Source organism: Spinacia oleracea, chromosome 4 (assembly GCF_020520425.1).
Source record: "Spinacia oleracea cultivar Varoflay chromosome 4, BTI_SOV_V1, whole genome shotgun sequence".
NCBI lineage: Eukaryota > Viridiplantae > Streptophyta > Magnoliopsida > Caryophyllales > Amaranthaceae > Spinacia > Spinacia oleracea.
The window spans coordinates 49,544,003-49,563,124 of record NC_079490.1 but is presented as its reverse complement, the minus strand read 5'-3'; the positions used below and the strand labels follow the sequence as shown (position 1 = coordinate 49,563,124).

The 19,122-nt window shown below is 40.1% G+C and overlaps 1 protein-coding gene across 1 annotated transcript; it reads left to right on the top strand.

Moving 5' to 3' along the window:
* Window positions 1-4,044: 4,044 nt before the first annotated feature.
* On the top strand, window positions 4,045-6,265 carry LOC130459893 (uncharacterized). Its single transcript, XM_056827522.1, has 2 exons — window positions 4,045-6,009; window positions 6,099-6,265. Exons 1-2 carry the CDS (start codon window positions 5,148-5,150, stop codon window positions 6,131-6,133), a joined length of 897 nt encoding a protein of 298 aa, XP_056683500.1. The 5' UTR covers window positions 4,045-5,147; the 3' UTR covers window positions 6,134-6,265.
* Window positions 6,266-19,122: the final 12,857 nt, after the last annotated feature.

The window sequence follows — 19,122 nt, the reverse complement described above, 5'->3', positions numbered from 1 at the left end:
CATAGCTCCATTGCCGTCGGCTGCGGAAGAGCAAGAGATTGCTCCCCTGCCCATTAGGCCCAGAGGTCGGGAAGAAGCTCAGCTTCTTCCTTCGGAGATTCACCCAGACATTGGCTGGATGAGATGGCTAGATAGGCATGGGGCCAAGATGAGGGACGACCTCTGTGTGGGGGAAGGATATCAGATGCGCGTGCCGGCCGGTTTGGACTCGACCGTTAGCTTGCTCGCTGAGGGAGAGTTCCCAGTTTATGCCGCGGCCATTAAACTTGGCATGAGGTTCCCTCCACATCCCTTTGTTGTGGAGGTTCTGGATGGTTTTAACATTGGGGTGGCTCAACTGACCCCAACTCCTGGGCAGATATTTTTGGCTATATCGCCAAATGTGCGCTGAACATCGTGGCGCCGTCGTTCAACGCATTCTTGCATCTGGTTTCCATCTCCCGTTCCCCCAATGCCGCCAAGGGGTGGTTCAATCTGAGTAGTCGTGGTACGTACCAGACGGTGGTGGGCAAGCTCAGCAAGTGGCACATGTGGAGGAAGAGGTGGGTCGTGTTTTATACTGACGACCAGAAGATGTATGACAGGATGAGCCGTTGGAGTCACACGGCAAATTATATGGAGCGCGACGAGCCTCTCCCACCCCTTACTACCGAGGAGTGGGATCAAATAATGGTCTTGTTCAAGGCTAACACCCATCACTTAACTGTTGACAAGACCTTCCATGTGCCGGCCGAGTGGTTGCCGCACATAAGCCAGTTTCGAGATGAGGCTTTTCCAGCGGCCGTTGGCCTAGGATGTTCTATGACCCGAGGTAGTATGCCAGATTATGTGCCGCTCCACTTTGTTCTAATCCTTTTCTAACTATGGTTCCTTTTTGTTTGTAGAGGAACGGATGAGCAAGCTGTCCGCAACGGATATTGGGAAGGGCGACATGACTGACTGGATGGCCGACATCTATGAGGCCAAGATGAAGAAGGCCAAGGCCGAGTTGGAGGAGAAGGTGAGTATCCTTTTATTTCGTCGTTTGTGAATTAAGCTTTACCCGTCCAGAATTGGCGGCGAGCGTCCTTTTTGTTGACAACCACCATCTCAATAGGTGGCCTTGAAGGAAATAGTGCCATTGGTCCAAGTATATGCATATAATATTAAGTCTAATAAATGCGGTTCAGTATTAATTAACAAGTTAATAATTCAGTGAGATCAAGTGAGCTGAATGCCTAGCTAGAGACCGCTTCAGTTCAAGTGGAATTAATGATATTAATCCACAGCTTACTCTTGACTGAACCCGTAGGGTCACATAAATAGTACGTAAACGGATCAAGTATTTAATGGCATTAAATACCCCATCTATGGATATTCGGAATCGACAGATCTTGGTTTCAGTGGGAGCTGAGATCGTCACAAGCAAGAAATGAATACTCCGGAAACGATGATATTGCCGGAAACGGAAATATGGATCGTATCGGAAATATAAATATTATCCAAGTCGTAGATGTTGCCGTAAACGGAAACATGGTACGTATCGGAAAATATTATTGGAAATAAAAATATTACCGAAATCGGAAATATTGCCGGAAACGTAAATATTGTCAGAATCGGAAATATTATCGGAATCGGAAAATAATTTCGGAAACGGAAATATTAAATATTTGTTCGAAACGGAAATTAATTCCGGAATCGGAAATATTAAATATTGTTCGTATCGGAAATGAATTCCGGAACCGGGAATTTAATCGGAAGCGCATCGGACGAGGCTTGCTAGACGAAGGCCCAGCACGAAGCCAGGCCCGCGCCCAGCAAGCCGAGCGCCCAACATTGAGCTGCCACAGCCTCGCCAGGCCAAGCGCAAGGCCAGGCCAAGCAAGGCCTTGGCGCGCGCACGCTGAGCGTGCTGTTGGGCTGCGAGCAGCGACTGCTCGTGTGGGCCGCAAAGCCTGCGCGGGTGGTGCGATGCTCGTGGCCATACGACGCTCGTGTTCGTAACGAATCCTAATCCTATCGGAATTCGTGTATTGATTAAATCCTAATCCTAATAGATTAAATTTATTATTTAGAGCTCAAGTTGGGTTCTAATTAATAAATCCACATCCTAGTAGGATTATAATTCCTTTTCCATATCTCTATAAATAAGTGCCTAGGGTCATAATTTATTGAGACAATTGAAGTATTCAAAGGTAAGATTTTCAAGAAAAACCAGTCACTCTCTTGCCCCTATTTAGCCGAAATCTATACCACCTTAAGGGCGATTCTAGTTGGTCAAGCTTAAGGCGGATCCGGACGTGCTGTGGACTATCTACGGAGGGACGACGCTTGGAGTCCTAAATACTTGTTCTTGTTCGGTTCGGGCGCAGCTAGGGAGGGCACGCTACAAAGTGTATGCATCTAAATTATGCTAAATGATTATGTGTAAATAATATGTTTCCTGGCTTTATGGTTTTTCCGCATGATTTATGTTAAGTCATATGTATCATAACCTAACAGTGGTATCACGAGCCTCTTATTATTTTTATAATCTAAATTGCATAAACATGGTTAAATTTTACAAATTTGCAAAGAATTAAAAGGGGTAATTAATTTTCGTAATTGTTAATTAATTGCAAATTGCGTTTATTTAATTATATGTACGCAGTTTTTCGGCAGTTTCTTCGTTACTCATCCAAATCGAGTGATTTTTGTGTTAATTCCGCATGTAAAAGGCATTCTAAAATTTTGACAAAACTAGTATTTTTCGGCCGAAGCCAGAATTCCCAAATTCGAAGCCTAACTATGATTTTTCGGAGGTTTTAGTTTTTCGAACGCAAAAGTTTGTAAATTTAAGATGTTAAGTTAAATATTTGCGATTCTTGTTGATAAATCTTGAATCTTTGATTGACCTACTGTATATGTTTAACAAGTTTGAATGCCTAGCCTTGTTAATTATACAACCTAATTTGTAATTATGATTAATTTGTTGAAATTCGAATAATTTAGAATTGATTTGATTTTCATAATTAATTAATAATTTAATTAGGTACCAATGATTAAAAACCACCATAAAATTGTTATTTTGTGTTAAAATTTAATTTTTTATGACCTAGATTTGAATCCATGTTAATCGGAAATTAATTAATTAATAAATTTTCGATTTTCGCCCTAAAATTATGAAATTAATATGATTTATTAATTTGTCACTAATTTTGGAAATAAAAGTTTAAATTTTTATGCAATTCGCTCGTAAAACTTGCACGCACAAAGCAATGGAAGCTACGTGTTACCCTTAAGTGGTGTTGTATAGTGCGGGCATGTGACGACGAGCAAGGGAGCTCGTCGCCCATGCGGTACGAATGCAACGAGCAAGGCGAATAGCACGCGAGCACAACGCAGCAGCCCTGCCTTGCGTCGAGTGCTACGATGATGCATGGGCGGGTGGGCGAAGAAGCAAGGCGAGCGAGAATGGCAGGCGCGCGCGCGGGCAGCGAGGGGTGCCTCGCAGCAACGAGCGCTGCCTCGCCCAGCCTCGCCAAGCAACTGCTGCGCTACGAAGCAGCGAGCGATGCTGCGCGCAAGCGTGGCTCGGCTTGCTGCGTTTGCGCGTGGCAGCTGCTCGTGCCTTGCTATGCGATCACTCGTGAGGGGCGATGCTGCCTCGTGGACTCGACGGGGCATGGGCGCGAGCCCATGGCCTCGTCTTGACCCGATTGATGCGCTTTGAATTTAATTTTTAATTTTCAGTTCGGAAACGATTTTAATTAATTTTAAAATTCGTAATTTTAAATTGTTTTCTTGGATTTTAATTTTGAATATTATAATTATTATAAATTTTATTTATACTAATTATTTTACTAAAATTAAATCTTGAATTAATTTAAATTCGTTCAATTCAACCGAAATAAATTAAATTAATGGATTCGATTATAAATTTATATGAGCTTTAAATTTTAATTAAATTTGTATGTTTCCGGTTAGACTAAAAATACATTTTTATGTTTAAAATTAGTAAAGCATATGAATTTATTGGTTTAAGTGGGAGCATTTTTAGTCATAAACTCTTGATTAGGTCTACAAATCCTTTAAGGTTAAACAACTTGATTAGAATTAATAAGGACTGAATAATTGGTAGATTATTGGTGCCCTTAATTAATTGCTGCAAATATTTATAAGATGCATAACGTGTTTTACTAACCAGCTATGTGGGTCATTCATGATAATGAATGGGTGAATGGTATATATTGTATATGTACTGTTTTGCAGGTTATGGAGTGACTAGTATGGCCCAAATAGGATAGAAAATATGGTATGCGCACCATTAATTTGAATGTAATTGGTCTAATGCACCAAATTTGTTTTTCAATTTAAATATGGTCTGCGTACCATCAAATAGTTGTAATTAATTTAATTATAGCTTATCCTATTTGAAGAAAATGGCGCCTCCCACGGTGAAATTCAAGACGAAGTTTCCATTTTCGACACGGACTTTGAAGTTGAAGCTTCAAGATGAAGTCGGGCCATACTAGATCACATTTATCTTATGCATGCTTTAAGTTATTTATTGCTTTCAATATGTCTTAATTATGCATGAGATTGTGGCTTGATTATGTTGCATGATTAAGGATTTTAGTTCACTTAAAATCTAACCAACATAGTAAAAACCTTAAGTTCCAAACTTAAAAATTGAGTTAAAAGGTGCAATGCCAAAGTAAACACTTGCTTGGATATCCTTTACATCAATCTAGTAATAGTTTTCGCTCGGCCAGGTGTTACTTATTGGTCCTAAAGGGGTAAGGTACACAAATAATTGTGAGTACATGTTAGTTTTGGTGAAACTCAACGATATAAGTAAGGAGTTCATTTATGTCGTGGTAAAATCGATAGGTTTACCTAATAAGTTCTTAGACGTACCTATCAACCAAGAGTAGTTTCTAGACTATTAGCAAAAGGTTTTTGCTTACCTAAAAGATTTTAGAATTGAGTCTAAATACGTAATGTGCTTAATTCTTCAATGGGTTTTAGGATCTTGGAATCATTTTATTCACACCTGCCGGAACACATAACTTGAATAAAATGTTTAATGAACATTGAATTATGCATGTATGCTAGAATTTAAGTTTATTAAGAGAAACTGTGAATGATTATTTATTTGTTTATTCTTTTCAATTGTAGTTTTAACTATGGCAAACAACAATCAAAACATCATCATGGGTTCTGAGCTTATGGTCAAGCTGAACCTAACAAATTTTCTTGAATGGGAAGCTAAGCTAGTTGAAATAGTCAGACTCATTGGACTTGAGTATGTACTGTTACATCCTATGCCAAGCTACTATGCCAGAGACATGACCCCTGAAAGATGTTCCGCCTGGGATGCGGATCTCAAAAAGGTTATGAGTCTTATGCTGAACAATATCCCTGATGAATGGGCTAGAAGATTTGTAGCTTATGAACCTTTTACGCTCATCAAGAATCTGAGGGATATCTGTCGTGGAAGCATGGAGGACAGGGACCTGAACGTCCATGAGTTGATTGAATCAATGTCTGGTCTAAAGGTTAGTTCTCTCAACAGGTGTTATAGGATGGAAGTCCAAGAAACACATGTTCAGCTCCTTCACACTAAACAAAGGGTAGGCGTCCCACTAAGGTTCCATGTGGATCTTATGCTTTCATATTTCGATCGCCTAAGTCTGCTAGGAACACCAATAAGCGAAAGGATGGCAGTCTCTATCTTGCTCAATTCACTGCACAGTGGGTTTGGTCGCTTCAAGCAACTATACCTAAGTGAACCAAGAGAAGAAACAGTTGCAGAATTTGTTCACCTTGTCAGAAAGGCTGAGATAATACTGGACTGTGAAGCCAAAGATTTACTCAAGGCTAAAGGGAGACCGTTTAAGAAAAGTGGAAAGTCCAAGGGCAATGCTAAATCAAAGCAGGACAAGTCCACATCAAGCTGTCTTTATTGTGATGGAATAGGCCATTACAAAAGAGAATGTCCAAAGCTAAAGGAAGATCAGAAGAACGGAACAGTCATTCCATCTTCAGGTATTTTCGTTATAGACTGTATACTTGCTAATTCAACTTCTTGGGTATTAGATACAGGTTGTGGCTCACACTTATGTTCCAATCCACAGGGACTAAGAAGAAGTATAAAGTTAAGCAAGGGTGAAGTCGACCTACGAGTGGGAAATGGAGCACGGATTGCTGCATTAGCTGTAGGAACTTATTATTTGTCGTTGCCCTCTGGGCTAGTTTTGGAACTGGAAGAGTGTTTCCATGTTCCAAGTCTTACTAAAAACATCATTTCTGTTTCTTGCTTAGATGCTAAGGGATTTTCCTTTTTAATAAAGGACAATAGTTGTTCGTTTTATTTTAAAGAGATGTTTTATGGATCTGCTAGATTAGTAATGGACTTTATTTATTAGATCACGACAAACAAGTTTATAACATAAATACCAAAAAGGCCAAAAAGAATGATTCAGATCTCACCTATCTGTGGCATTGTCGATTAGGCCATATTAACTTGAAACGCATGGAAAGACTTCAAAATGAAGGAATTCTAGAACCATTTGACTTAGAGGATTATGGTAAGTGCGAATCATGTTTACTTGGCAAAATGACAAAGCAACCTTTCTCTAAAGTTGGAGAAAGAGCAACTGAACTATTGAGTTTAATCCATACAGATGTATGTGGACCAATGAGTACAAATGATAGGGGTGGTTTCAACTACTTTATCACTTTCACTGATGACTTCAGTAGATATGGTTATGTCTACCTAATGAAGCATAAGTCTGAATCCTTTGACAAATTCAAGGAATTTCAGAGTGAAGTAGAGAATCAATTAGGCAAGAATATTAAAGCACTGCGGTCTGATAGAGGCGGTGAATATCTGAGCTATGAATTTGACGACCATCTGAAAGAATGTGGAATTCTATCAGAATTGGCTCCTCCTGGAACACCACAATGGAACGGTGTGTCGGAACGGAGGAACAGAACCTTGCTAGACATGGTTAGGTCAATGATGGGTCAGGCCGAACTTCCAATAGAATTTTGGGGACATGCACTAAATACAGTTGCACTCACTATAAATAGAGCTCCGTCTAAAGCTGTTGAAAAGACTCCATATGAGTTATGGTTTGGAAAGCCTCCAAATGTGTCTTTTAATTTCTTAAGATTTGGGGATGTGAAGTATACGTCAAGCGATTAATTTCAGACAAACTTCATCCAAAATCTGACAAATGTATCCTTGTGGGCTATCCAAAGGAAACAAAGGGGTATTACTTCTACAATACATCTGAGAACAAGGTTTTTGTTGCTCCAGATGGTATCTTTTTGGAAAAGAATCACATTTCCAAAATGACAAGTGGGAGAAAAGTAGACCTCGAAGAAATTCGAGTCGAACAACAAACTCTAGAGAATGCTCAAGATGACATTCAAGATGAAACTCATAGATCTTTAGAAGTATATGGTGAGAATCATGTTCAATCTAGAGATGTAACCCCGCGTAGATCGCAGAGATATAGATCTCAACCGGAAAGGTACTTAGGTATTTTGACGAACGAGAGCTATGATGTTCTATTACTTGAAAGTGATGAACCTGCGACTTACAAGCAAGGTATGACGAGCCCTAGCTCCAAGCAATGGCAAGAAGCCATGCAATCTAAATTAGACTCCAAGTCAGAAAACCAAGTATGGGATTTGGTCGATTTGCCAGATGGCTACCAAGCCATTGGAAGCAAATGGGTTTTCAAACTGAAAAAGGACAATGATGGGAAACTTGAAGTTTTCAAAGCTAGATTGGTTGCAAAAGGTTACAGGCAAGTCCACGGTGTGGATTACGATGAAACCTTTTCACCAGTTGCAATGCTAAAGTCTATTCGGATAATGTTAGCAATCGCCGCATATTACGATTACGAAATATGGCAGATGGATGTCAAAACCGCTTTCTCAAACGTCTAAAGCCTGAAGGTTTTGAGGATCCAAAGAATGCCAAAAAGGTATGCAAGCTAAAGAAATCAATCTACGGATTGAAGTAGGCATCCAGGAGCTGGAATATACGTTTTGATGAAACAGTTAGTGACTTTGGTTTCATCAAGAACGCAGACGAATCTTGTGTATACAAGAAGGTCAGTGGGAGAAAAATTTCTTTCCTAGTATTATATGTCGATGACATATTACTTATCGGAAATGACATTCCTATGTTGAACTCTGCCAAGATTTGGCTTGGGAAATGTTTTTCGATGAAGGATCTAGGAGAAGCACAATACATATTGGGCATCAAGATTTACAGAGATAGATCTAAAAGGATGATTGGACTTAGTCAAAGCACTTATATCAATAAAGTACTTGATAGGTTCAAGATGGCAGACTCCAAGCGAGGCTACCTACCCATGTCTCATGGAATGACTCTAAGAAAGACTCAGTGCCCAAAAACACTTGATGAGCGTAGACGAATGAATGGGATTCCATATGCATCATTGATTGGTTCAATAATGTATGTTATGATATGTACACGCCCGGATGTTGCGTACGCACTCAATGCTACGAGCAGATACCAGTCAGACCCAGGAGATGTTAGGTTATGATACATATGATATTACATAAATCATGCGGAAACAACCATTAACCCAGGATTACATATTATTTACACATAATCATATAGCATAATTTAGATGCATACTCTTTGTTGCGTGCCCTCCCTAGCTGCGCCCGAACCGAACAAGAACAAGTCTTTAGGACTCCAAGTGTCGTCCCTCCGTAGATAGTCCACAGCACGTCCGGATCCGCCTTAAGATTGACCAACTAGAATCGCCCTTAAGGTACTAGAATTTTCGGCACTTTTGAGCAAGATGTGTGGCTGGATTTTTCTCTCAAAAACTCACTTTGAATACTTTTGAAAACTCGTTATAAATTGTGAACCCAGGCCACATATTTATAGGGGTATGGAAAGGGAATTGGAATCCTATTCAGATACAAATTAATTAAACCTAGAATTCTACAAGAACTCTAATTTAATTAATTTATCAAATAGAATTAGGAATTTAATCATTAACCGAACTCTGCACGTTTTAGGAAACGTGCACGAACACAAACACTTACACACGCACACACGGCAGCCACGATGGGCCGCCCATGCGTGCGCACGAGCAGCAGCCCACGCAGCGAGGCCTGCGAGCTGCAAGCCCACGCAGCTCCCGCGCGCGCTGCGCGCGCTGCCACGGCCTGCTGGGCCTGGCCTTGCGCTGGGCCTGGCGTGGCTGTTTGTGCGGCGCGCTTGGCTTGCTGGGCGATGGCCTGGCTTCGTGCTGGGCCTCGTCCGGCAGGCCTCGTCCGATGCTTATTCGTACGATACGCTTCCGATTAAATTTCCGATTCCGGAATTCATTTCCGATACGAACAATATTTAACATTTCCGATTCCGGAATTAATTTCCGTTTCGAACAAATATTTAATATTTCCGTTTCCGGAATTATTTTCCGATTCCGGTAATATTTCCGATTCTGACAATATTTCCGTTTCCGGCAATATTTCCGATTCTGGTAATATTTCCATTTCCGATAATATTTTCCGATACGTACCATGTTTCCGTTTCCGGCAACATCTACGACTTGGATAATATTTATATTTCCGATACGATCCATATTTCCGTTTCCGGTAATATCATCGTTTCCGGAGTATTCATTTCTTGCCTGTGACGATCTCAGCTCCCACTGAAACCAAGATCCGTCGGTTCCGAATATCCATAGATAGAGTATTTAATGCCATTAAATACTTGATCCGTTTACGTACTATTTGTGTGATCCTACGGGTTCAGTCAAGAGTAAGCTGTGGATTAATATCATTAATTCCACTTGAACTGAAGCGACCTCTAGCTAGGCATTCAGCTCACTTGATCTCACTGAATTATTAACTTGTTAATTAATACTGAAACGCATTTATTAGACTTATCATAGAATGCATACTTGGACCAAGGGAATTATTTCCTTCAGTCTCCCACTTGTCCTTAGGGACAAGTGTGCATTTCCTAATTCCTTTGTCGCTCGATGCTTGCTCTTGAACATAAGGTAAGAGTTGTCATCCTTATTATGTCCAGAGGTGTTCCTCGGTTTCAGAGTTCAACTGATCAAATAAACAGATAATCATAGCCTATGATTCATCCGAGCACGGCCATGCATTTCACAGTTTCTAGCTCTCCGAGTGGCCTTGTACAACTTTTAAGCATCTCATCCCGATTTATGGGAGGACAATCCCAATCTTGCGATCTTGAGATTAGACTTCGTTTGATAGGTGATTACCTGAGCGTTGCCTTTATAGCCTCCTTTTACGGTGCGACGGTTGGTCAACGTCAAAGCAACCAGTTCTCAAACAAGTAATCTCAAATCACTCAGGTATTGAGGATTTAGTGTCTAATAATTTAATGAAATTTACTTATGACAGACTTTCATCTCTTACAGTAAAATTTCATAGGTCTTGTCCGATACTAGTCTTCCCAAAGTAAGTATCTATGCAAATGATTATGACATTGCCATGTCCACATAGTTCAAGAAACAGAACTACTAGTCATCTTGCATTCTAATCGTCTAACGTTTTTTATGCGTCCAATTTTATAGAAAACTCCGATTAGGGACCATTTTCAACCTTTGACATTCAAGTTCACTTGATAGACATTTCTTAGTCACAGGACTGGTCCTGACAGTCTATCTTGAATATATCGTCAAATTGAAGGGACTCATCATTTAATAAACCACAAATTAAATGGAAAAATGAATTCTTTTCATTTATTGTGAATGATTAACCAATAATGTTTTACAAAGATTTAAACTCTAAAACTTTAAAACATTAAACAGAGACATCAAAGCCATTCTCCAATATGCTTCATTCCCATAGCTGCAGTGTGCGAGTTGTGCTTCGCTTGCGGCAGAGGTTTAGTTAATGGATCTGATATGTTGTCATCAGTTCCAATTTTGCTTATCTCGACTTCTTTTCTTTCAACGAACTCTCGTAGAAGGTGAAATCTACGAAGTACATGCTTGACTCTCTGGTGGTGTCTAGGCTCTTTTGCCTGTGCAATAGCTCCGTTATTATCACAATACAGGGCTATTGGTCCTTTAATGGAGGGGACTACACCGAGTTCACCTATGAACTTCCTTAGCCATATAGCTTCCTTTGCTGCTTCATGTGCAGCAATGTACTCCGCTTCAGTTGTAGAATCCGCAATGGTGCTTTGCTTAGCACTTTTCCAGCTTACTGCTCCTCCGTTGAGGCAGAAGACAAACCCAGACTGTGATCTAAAATCATCTTTGTCGGTTTGGAAACTTGCGTCCGTATAGCCTTTAACAATTAATTCATCATCTCCACCATAGACCAGGAAGTCATCTTTGTGCCTTTTCAGGTACTTCAGAATGTTCTTGGCAGCAGTCCAATGCGCCTCTCCTGGGTCTGACTGGTATCTGCTCGTAGCACTGAGTGCGTACGCAACATCCGGGCGTGTACATATCATAGCATACATTATTGAACCAATCAATGATGCATATGGAATCCCATTCATTCGTCTACGCTCATCAAGTGTTTTTGGGCACTGAGTCTTGCTTAGAGTCATTCCATGAGACATGGGTAGGTAGCCTCGCTTGGAGTCCGCCATCTTGAACCTATCAAGCACCTTATTGATATAAGTGCTTTGACTAAGTCCAATCATCTCTTTAGATCTATCTCTGTAAATCTTGATACCCAATATGTACTGTGCTTCTCCTAGATCCTTCATCGAAAAACATTTCCCAAGCCAAATCTTGACAGAGTTCAACATAGGAATGTCATTTCCGATAAGTAATATGTCGTCGACATATAATACTAGGAAAGCAATTTTGCTCCCACTGACCTTCTTGTATACACAAGATTCGTCTGCGTTCTTGATGAAACCAAAGTCACTGACTGCTTCATCAAAACGTATATTCCAGCTCCTGGATGCCTGCTTCAATCCGTAGATTGATTTCTTTAGCTTGCATACCTTTTTAGCATTCTTTGAATCCTCAAAACCTTCAGGCTGTGTCATAAACACAGTTTCTGTTAAAACGCCGTTTAAGAAAGCAGTTTTGACATCCATCTGCCATATTTCGTAATCGTAATATGCAGCGATTGCTAACATTATCCGAATAGACTTTAGCATTGCAACTGGCGAAAAGGTTTCATCGTAATCCACACCGTGGACTTGCCTGTAACCTTTTGCAACCAATCTAGCTTTGAAAACTTCAAGTTTCCCATCCTTGTCCTTTTCAGTTTGAAAACCCATTTGCTTCCAATGGCTTGGTAGCCATCTGGCAAATCGACCAAATCCCATACTTGGTTTTCAGACATGGAGTCTAATTCAGATTGCATGGCTTCTTGCCACTGCTTGGAGCTAGGGCTCGTCATAGCTTGTTTGTAAGTCGCAGGTTCATCACTTTCAAGTAATAGAACGTCATAGCTCTCGTTCGTCAAAATACCTAAGTACCTTTCCGGTTGAGATCTATATCTTTGCGATCTACGCGGGGTAACATTTCTAGATTGACCATGATTCTCACCAGATTCTTCTAAAGATCTCTGAGTTTCATCCTGAATGTCATCTTGAGCATTCTCTAGAGTTTGTTGTTCGACTCGAATTTCTTCAAGGTCTATTTTTCTCCCACTTGTCATTTTGGAAATGTGATCTTTCTCCAAAAAGACACCATCTCGAGCAACAAACACTTTGTTCTCAGATGTATTGTAGAAGTAATACCCCTTTGTTTCCTTTGGATAGCCCACAAGGATACATTTGTCAGATTTTGGATGAAGTTTGTCTGAAATTAATCGTTTGACGTATACTTCACATCCCCAAATCTTAAGAAAAGACACATTTGGAGGCTTTCCAAACCATAATTCGTATGGAGTCTTTTCGACAGCTTTAGACGGAGCTCTATTTATAGTGAGTGCAGCTGTATTTAGTGCATGTCCCCAAAATTCTAATGGAAGTTCGGCCTGACCCATCATTGACCTGACCATGTCTAGCAAGGTTCTGTTCCTCCGTTCCGACACACCATTCCATTGTGGTGTTCCAGGAGGAGTCAATTCTGATAGAATTCCACATTCTTTCAGATGGTCATCAAATTCATAGCTCAGATATTCACCGCCTCTATCAGACCGCAGTGCCTTAATCTTCTTGCCTAATTGATTCTCTACTTCACTCTGAAATTCCTTGAATTTGTCAAAGGATTCAGACTTATGCTTCATTAGGTAGACATAACCATACCTACTGAAGTCATCAGTGAAAGTGATAAAGTAGCTGAAACCACCTCTAGCATTTGTACTCATTGGTCCACATACATCTGTATGGATTAAACCCAATAGTTCATTTGCTCTTTCTCCAACTTTAGAGAAAGGTTGCTTTGTCATTTTGCCAAGTAAACATGATTCGCATTTACCATAATCCTCTAAGTCAAATGGCTCTAGAATTCCTTCCCTTTGAAGTCTTTCTAAGCGTTTCAAGTTTATATGGCCTAATCGACAATGCCACAGATAGGTGAGATCTGAATCATTCTTTTTGGCCCTTTTGGTATTTATGTTATATACTTGTTTGTCGTGATCTAATAAATAAAGTCCATTGACTAATCTAGCAGATCCATAAAACATCTCTTTAAAATAAAACGAACAACTATTGTCTTTTATTAAAAAGGAAAATCCCTTAGCATCTAAGCAAGAAACTGAAATGATGTTTTTAGTAAGACTTGGAACATGGAAACATTCTTCCAGTTCCAAAACTAGCCCGGAGGGCAACGACAAATAGTAAGTTCCTACAGCTAATGCAGCAATCCGTGCTCCATTTCCCACTCGTAGGTCGACTTCACCCTTGCTTAACTTTCTACTTCTTCTTAGTCCCTGTGGATTGGAACATAAGTGTGAGCCACAACCTGTATCTAATACCCAAGAAGTTGAATTAGCAAGTATACAGTCTATAACGAAAATACCTGAAGATGGAACGACTGTTCCGTTCTTCTGATCTTCCTTTAGCTTTGGACATTCTCTTTTGTAATGGCATATTCCATCACAATAAAGACAGCTTGATGTGGACTTGTCCTGCTTTGATTTAGCATTGCCCTTGGACTTTCCACCTTTCTTGAATGGTCTCTTTCTAGCCTTGAGTAAATCTTTGGCTTCACAGTCCAGTACTACTTCAGCCTTTCTGACAAGGTGAATAAATTCTGCAACTGTTTCTTCTCTTGGTTCACTTAGGTATAGTTGCTTGAAGCGACCAAACCCACTGTGTAGTGAATTGAGCAAGACAGAGACTGCCATCCTTTCGCTTATTGGTGTTCCTAGTAGACTTAGGCGATCAAAATATGAACACATAAGATCCACATGGAACCTCAGTGGGACGCCTACCCTCTGTTTAGTGCGAAGGAGCCGAACATGTGTTTCTTGGACCTCCATCCTATAACACCTGTTGGGAGAACTAACCTTTAGACCAGACATTGATTCAATCAACTCATGGACGTTCAGGTCCCTGTCCTCCGTACTTCCACGACAGATATCCCTCAGATTCTTGATGAGCGTAAAAGGTTCATAGGCTACAAACCTTTTAGCCCAATCATCAGGGATATTGTTCAGCATGAGACTCATAACCTTTTTGAGATCCGCATCCCAGGCGTAAAATCTCTCAGGGGTCATGTCTCTGGCATAGTAGCTTGGCATGGGATGTGACAGTACATACTCAAGTCCATTGAGTTTGACTATTTCAACTAGCTTAGCTTCCCATTCAAGAAAATTTGTCAGGTTTAGCTTGACCATAAGCTCAGAACCCATGATGATGTTTTGATGGTTGTTTGCCATATTAAAACTACAATTGAAAAGAATAAACAAATAAATAACCATTCACAGTTTCTCTTAATAAACTTAAATTCTAGCATACATGCATAATTCAATGTTTATTAAGCATTTTATTCAAGTTATGTGTTCCGGCAGGTGTGAATAAAATGATTCCAAGATCCTAAAATCATTGAAGAACTAAGCACAGTTTGTCGACTTAATCCTAGAACATCTTAGGTAAGCAAAAGCCTTTTGCTAATAGTCTAGAAACTATTCTTGGTTGATAGGTACGTCTAAGAACTTATTAGGTAAACCTATCGATTTTGCCACGACATAAAAGGACTCCTTACTTATATCGTTGAGTTTCACCAAAACTAACATGTACTCACAATTATTTGTGTACCTTGCCCCTTTAGGACCAATAAGTAACACCTCGCTGAGCGAAAACTATTACTAGATTGATGTAAAGGATATCCAAGCAAGTGTATATTTTGGCATGGCACCTTTTAACTCAATTTTTAAGTTTGGAACTTAAAGCTCTTACTATGTTGGTTAGATTTTAAGTGAACTAAAATCCTTAATCATGCAACATAATCAAGCTTTTGATCTCATGCATTTTAAGACATATTTAAAAGCAATAAATAACTTAAAACATGCATAAGATATTTGTGATCTAGTATGGCCTGACTTCATCTTGCAGCTTTAACTTCAAAGTCCGTCTTGAAAATCTCCGTGGGAGGCACCATTTTCTTCAAATAGGATAAGCTATAACTAATTACAACTATTTGATGGTACGCAGACCATATTTGAATTGAAAAATAACTTTGGTACTTCAGACCAATTACATTCAAATTAATGGTACGCAGACCATATTTTCTATCCTATTTGGGCCATACTAGTCACTTCATAACCTGCAAAACAGTACATATACAATATATACCATTCACCCATTCATTATCATGAATGGCCCACATAGCTGGTTAGTAAAACACATTATGCATCACGTAAACATTTGCAGCAATTAATCAAGGGCACCAATAATCTACCAATTATTCAGTCCTTATTAATTCTAATCAAGTTGTTTTAACCTTAAGGATTTGTAGACCTAATCAAGAGTTTATGACTAAAAAGCGCTCCCACTTAAACCAATAAATTCATATGCTTTACCAATTTTAAACATAAAAATGTATTTCTAGTCTAACCGGAAACATACAAATTTAATTAAAATTTAAAGCTCGTATAAATTTATAATTGAATCCAAAAAGTTTAATTTAATTTCAGTCGTTATTTAAATTAATTCATGATTTTAATTTTAGTAAAATAATTAAAATAAATAACATTTATTATAATTACAATATTCAAAATTAAAATCCAAGAAAATAATTTAAATTATTAATTTTAAAATTAATTAAAATTACGTGAACTGAAATTTTCAAATTAAACATTCAAAACGATCTAATCGTAACGCAAACACCCTAATCGTAACGCAAACACCCTACGCATTGCACGCCCATGGGCCGCTCGCACACAGCCATCGCTGGCCATGTGCGCGCAGCCCATGCGCTCGTCGCATAGCTGCTGCATTTCCATCGCAGGCCATCGCACGCTGCGCGCGCGCCAGCGCTCGTCGCACGCGAGCCATCGCTCGCAGTGCGCGCGAGCCATCGCTCGCTGGGCGCGCGACATCGCTCGCTGGGCGCGCGACATCGCTCGCTGGGCGCGCGACATCGCTCGCTGTGCGTGCGAGCCATCGCTCGCTGGGCGCGCGACATCGCTCGCTGGGCGCGCGACATTGCTCGCTGTGCGCGCGAGCAATGCTGGGCGCAGCGCTCGTGGCACGCGAGCTTGCGCTCGCTGCGCGCGAGGCTGCGCGCTCTTGCGCGAGGCAGTGCGCGTTGTGGCGCAGCTCGCTTGCTGCCCACACGCGACTGCCTTGGCTCGCCCCTCGCCCATGCCCATTCGTCCATTGATCGTGGCCCACGACATAAGGCAGGGCTGCTGCCTTGTGCACGTGCACCATGCCTTGCTCATTGCATTCGTGCCGCACGGGCGACGAGCTCCCTTGCTCGTCGTCGCATGCCCGCACTATACAACACCCCTTAAGGGTAACACGAAGCGTCCATTGCTTTGTGCGTGCAAGTTATATGAACGAATCGCATAAAAAATTTAAAATTTATAAAATTAATGACAAATTAATAATTATTATTAATTTCATAATTTTAGGGCGAAAAATCGAAAATTTATTATTCAATTGATTTCCGATTTACAAGGATTCAAGTCTAGGTCATAAAAATTTAAAATTTATCATAAATTTACAATTTTTATGGTGGTTTTTAATCATAGGTTTCTAATTAAATTATAATTAATTATCAAAATCAAATTAATTCTAAATTATTCTAATTTTCAACAAATTAATCATAATTACAAATTAGATTGCATAATTAACAAGGCTAGGCATTCAAACTTGTTAAACATATACAGTAGGTCAATCAAAAATTCAAGATTTATCAACAAGAATCGCAAATATTTAATTAAACATCTTAAATTTACGAAATTTTGCATTCGAAAAACTAAAACCTTCGAAAAGTCATAGTTAGGCTTCGAATTTGAGAATTCTGGGTTCGGCAGAAAAATATTATTTTTGTCAAAATTTTAGAATGCCTTTTACATGCGGAATTGACACAAAAATCACTCGATTTGGATGAGTAACGAAGAAACTGCCGAAAAACTGCGTACGTATAATTAAATAAACGCAATTTGCAATTAATTAACAATTACAAAAATTAATCACCCCTTTTAATTCTTGCAAATTTGTAATATTTAACCATGTTTATGCAAATTAGATTATGAAAATAATAAGGGGCTCCTGATACCACTGTTAGGTTATGATACATATGATATTACATAAATCATGCGGAAACAACCATTAACCCAGGATTACATATTATTTACACATAATCATATAGCATAATTTAGATGCATACTCTTTGTTGCGTGCCCTCCCTAGCTGCGCCCGAACCGAACAAGAACAAGTCTTTAGGACTCCAAGTGTCGTCCCTCCGTAGATAGTCCACAGCACGTCCGTATCCGCCTTAAGATTGACCAACTAGAATCGCCCTTAAGGTACTAGAATTTTCGGCACTTTTGAGCAAGATGTGTGGCTGAATTTTTCTCTCAAAAACTCACTTTGAATACTTTTGAAAACTCGTTATAAATTGTGAACCCAGGCCACATATTTATAGGGGTATGGAAAGGGAATTGGAATCCTATTCAGATACAAATTAATTAAACCTAGAATTCTACAAGAACTCTAATTTAATTAATTTATCAAATAGAATTAGGAATTTAATCATTAACCGAACTCTGCACGTTTTAAGAAACGTGCACGAACACAAACACTTACACACGCACACACGGCAGCCACGCTGGGCCGCCCATGCGTGCGCACGAGCAGCAGCCCACGCAGCGAGGCCTGCGAGCTGCAAGCCCACGCAGCTCCCGCGCGCGCTGCGCGCGCTGTGCGCGCTGCCACGGCTTGCTGGGCCTGGCCTTGCGCTGGGCCTGGCGTGGCTGTTTGTGCGGCGCGCTTGGCTTGCTGGGCGATGGCCTGGCTTCGTGCTGGGCCTCGTCCGGCAGGCCTCGTCCGATGCTTATTCGTACGATACGCTTCCGAAGAAAATTCCGATTCCGGAATTCATTTCCGATACGAACAATATTTAACATTTCCGATTCCGGAATTAATTTCCGTTTCGAACAAATATTTAATATTTCCGTTTCCGGAATTATTTTCCGATTCCGGTAATATTTCCGATTCTGACAATATTTCCGTTTCCGGCAATATTTCCGATTCTGGTAATATTTCCATTTCCGATAATATTTTCCGATACGTACCATGTTTCCGTTTCCGGCAACATCTACGACTTGGATAATATTTATATTTCCAATACGATCCATATTTCCGTTTCCGGTAATATCATCGTTTCCGGAGTATTCATTTCTTGCCTGTGACGATCTCAGCTCCCACTGAAACCAAGATCCGTCGGTTCCGAATATCCATAGATAGAGTATTTAATGCCATTAAATACTTGATCCGTTTACGTACTATTTGTGTGACCCTACGGGTTCAGTCAAGAGTAAGCTGTGGATTAATATCATTAATTCCACTTGAACTGAAGCGGCCTCTAGCTAGGCATTCAGCTCACTTGATCTCACTGAATTATTAACTTGTTAATTAATACTGAACCGCATTTATTAGACTTATCATAGAATGCATACTTGGACCAAGGGCATTATTTCCTTCAGGAGAGGCACATTGGACTGCTGCCAAGAACATTCTGAAGTACC